The sequence below is a fragment of the Cyprinus carpio genome, chromosome B3 (assembly GCF_018340385.1).
Source record: "Cyprinus carpio isolate SPL01 chromosome B3, ASM1834038v1, whole genome shotgun sequence".
Lineage (NCBI taxonomy): Eukaryota > Metazoa > Chordata > Actinopteri > Cypriniformes > Cyprinidae > Cyprinus > Cyprinus carpio.
Window position 1 is genome coordinate 7,467,101 of NC_056599.1, and position 3,977 is coordinate 7,471,077.

Genomic DNA, 3,977 nt, shown 5'->3' on the forward strand with positions numbered 1-3,977 from the left:
TATTTAAAATGCTAGAAAAGAGAGAGTCCATAGTTTCTGTTATATCAAGTTGTTCTGAGGTTTTGTATATGCTAAGGAATTGGGATACATCAGGAAGATTACTTACAAAGCAGTGTTTTGTGGTAGAAGTGATGGTTCTACCATACTTGTAACAAGAAGTAGAATTTACAGTTTTAGCTATATGAAGTTTGCACAAATCTAAATAATGATCTGAGATATCATCACTTGGCTGCATAATTTCAACACTATCAACATCAATTCCATGTGTCAGTATTAAATCTAGAGTATGATTTCGACAATGAGTAGGTCCTGAGACGGTGTTGTCTAACCCTGATAGAGTTCTATAAATGCTGATTCCAATGCATCTTTTTCATTATCAACATGGATATTAAAATCACCAACTATTAAAACTTTATCTGCAGCCAGCACTTACTCGGATGTAAAATCAGCAAACTCTTTAATAAAGTCTGAGATTGTTGTGTTTGGTCGTCCTGGGGATTTAAGTGCTTGTGTAGATGCACTTGGTAATTTAGGTTTATATGTTTCGCCCCATTTACCAAGAATCTCGGTGTGATTTTTGACAGTGCTTTTTAAATTTGACAAACAGATTAATTCTGTTGTAAAAGCCAGTTTCTTTCAACTGAGCCTGTTGGCTAAAGTCAAGCCCTACCTGCCACGTAAGGAGTTTAAAAGTGTAATTCATGATTTTATAACATCTAGACTAGACTACTGTAACTCTTTATATGTTGGTTTGGATCAGTCATCTCTTCAACGCTTACAGTTAGGCTTTTAACAGGGACTAAAAAGTATGAGCACATTAACCCTGTCCTAGCTTCACTACACTGGCTGCCTGTCCGCTTCAGGATTGATTTCAAGATTTTATTGTTTGTTTTTAAGATACTAAATGGGTTGGTGCCTGTATATTTATCAGAGCTTTTACATGTCCACGCTCCTGTTAAAGCACTGAGGTCATCCAATCAGGTGCTCCTCAATGTACCAAGAACTAGGTTAAAAAAATAAAGGTGACCGAGCTTTTTCAGTGGTGGCACCTAATTTGTGGAGTAGTTTACCTGTACACATAAGAACTGCGCAGATTGTTGGAATTTTTAAGTCATTACTTAAGACACACCTGTATTCCTTGGCTTTTATTTCGAGCTGATGTAGCCAGTTGACTAGGACATCTGTTTAATTTGATTTTTTTTTATATCTAAGGAATTTGTTCTGTAAATCTAGTTAACTTCAGCAAAACTTGTATTAAATGCATTTTTATTAAGTTCTATTTACATTGGTTCCGATTGAGAGTTCCTATTAATTGTTGTAGGTGGGGCTTTAGTGGGACACACAAGAGACATATGACACTTCTCCTTTAAGCTTCGCGCTCAGATGCACGGTGTATGTGAATGGAGAAGCAGAGGAATGAGAGAGTAGGCCTTCTGATGTCTGTATATACTAATGTGTTGCCTCACACTACTCTGTTTAAGGAATAAATCCATCATCCCAATTGTGATGTCGTTGTGTTTCTGTGGTGTCCGGAGATTACCACTTGAAGTCTGCTACACTGAGCTGAGCTGAGACATAATGATGTTTTTACTGTATTTGTCTTATTTGTTTGTGACTTTTTATTTTTATTTTCCGGACATTGGGTTAAGCACTTTGGTCAACCATGGTTGTTTTTTAAATGTGCTATATAAATAAATTGAACTGAACTGAACTGAACAAAGACCCCGGGGGCAAATTGACTCCAAAGAACAATGATGCTTTCAAAATGTGTAGAGGGCACTGAAAAAATAACATCATGTTAATTTTATGTTATCGAGTTGTGCCCATTCAATCTGAAGCGAAGAAAATTAATTGTGTATTTACAGATGTTAAACATTGAATGGCGTCACTTTTATCTGTTCACTTTTCTCAGTTTTTAACAAGTTACCAAAAAGTAAAATAATTTTTACTTTTATTTCAGAGTTAATTGAAGAAAAAGAGGAGAATACAGAATCAATAGTTGAGGAGAAAAATCATTTAAAAACTGGAGGAACACCTTTGAGTTGCACTCAAACCAAACAGAAAGATTTAAAGAAAAAAAGAGTAAAGAAATCTTTCACCTGCACTCAGTGTGGAAAGGGATTCACACACAAAACAGGTTTTGAGCGTCACATGAGCATTCATACTGAAGAGAAACCATTCTCTTGCGATCAGTGCGGGAAGTGTTTTCAAACAATCAGCAAACTGAAGATACACATAATCCACACTGAAGAGAAGCGGCACGCATGTGATCAATGCGTAAAATGTTTTTACGGGTTTCACTTCTGAAGAAACACGAGAGTTCATGCAAAGGAGAAGCTACATCCATGTCATTTGTGTGGTAAGAGTTTTTTGCATCTACAAAGTTTGAAAGTACATCAGAAAATACATACTGCTGTGAGAGAGTACATGTGCTTTGAGTGTGAAAAGACTTTTAGTTCAGTGAGCAGTTTAAAACGGCACCAGAAGATCCACACTGGAGAGAAACTTTATAAGTGTTCACACTGTGACAAGAGATTCAATGAATCAGCAAATCTGAAAACACATGAGAGGATTCACACTGGAGAGAAACCTTACAAGTGTTCACACTGTGACAAGAGATTCAGTGTTTTCATCAAATCTGAAAAAAACACAAGATGATCCACTAAAGAATCCTTACAAGTGTTCACTGTGACAAGAGATTCATTGATTCGGCAAATCTAAAAAAACACGAGAGGATCCACACTGGAGAGAAACCTTATAAGTGTGCACACTGTGAAAAGAGATTCAGTGATTCATCAAGTCTGAAAACACATAAGATGATTCACACTGGAGACAAACCTTATAAGTGTTCACACTGTAACCAGAAATTTAATCAGTTGCCAAGTCTGAAAACACATGAGAGGATCCACACTGGAGCGAAACCTTATAAGTGTTCACACTGTGAAAAGAGATTCAGTGATTCATCAACTCTGAAAAAACATAAGATGATCCACACTGGAGAGAAACCTTATAAGTGTGCACACTGTGAAAAGAGATTCAGTGATTCATCAACTCTGAAAAAACATAAGATGATCCACACTGGAGAGAAACCTTATAAGTGTTCACACTGTGACCAGAGATTTAATCAGTTGCCAAGTCTGAAAATACATGAGAGGATCCACACTGGAGAGAAACCTTATAAGTGTTCACACTGTGACAAGAGATTCAGGAATTCATCAAATCTGAAAACACATGAGAGGATTCATACTGGAGAGAAACCTTATAAGTGTTCACACTGTGACAAGAGATTCAGTCATTCAACAAGTCTGAAAACACACGAAGGATCCACACTGGAGAGTAACCTTATAAGTGTGCACACTGTGAAAAGAGATTCAGTGATTCATCAAGTCTGAAAACACATAAGATGATTCACACTGGAGACAAACCTTATAAGTGTTCACACTGTAACCAGAAATTTAATCAGTTGCCAAGTCTGAAAACACATGAGAGGATCCACACTGGAGAGTAACCTTGTAAGTGTGCACACTGTGAAAAGGGATGCAGTGATTCATCAAATTTGAAAACACATGAGAGGATTCACACTGGAGAAAACCGTCATCACTGCACTGTACGTGGGAATCGTCTTCATTCAGTCAGTTGTTATACACAGTCATACAAAAACAATCACAGTAAAGCCCCATACACACGGAGACACGTTAGCTGTATATGGTAAATATTTTATATGGTATATGTGTTTCGTCCAGATGGATCCGGTGTTTTGGGAGAGTGAAATCACTATTTTTTTTAAACCGGGTCCCAGAGTGGATAAAATCTGAAAATGACACCTTTGTATTTTCATGTACAGCCAATCCGTATATTTTGTGAAACAATGATGTCAATCACCCCACTTCTCGACCCTAATGGAGGGACTACATGTTTGTGTTCATGCTGCATAAGCTACTGAGCTTTATTAGCTTGACTAAACTTACTAGTAGAGC

At 37.1% G+C, this 3,977-nt stretch overlaps 1 protein-coding gene across 1 annotated transcript; it reads left to right on the plus strand.

Moving 5' to 3' along the window:
• Positions 1-2,666: 2,666 nt before the first annotated feature.
• On the plus strand, positions 2,667-3,610 carry LOC122136447 (zinc finger protein 492-like; the record flags this gene model as incomplete). Its single annotated transcript, XM_042719508.1, is given in 2 exon segments — positions 2,667-3,315; positions 3,318-3,610. Coding segments are annotated over 2 exon segments (840 nt in total), but the record flags the coding sequence as incomplete, so codon positions are not given.
• Positions 3,611-3,977: the final 367 nt, after the last annotated feature.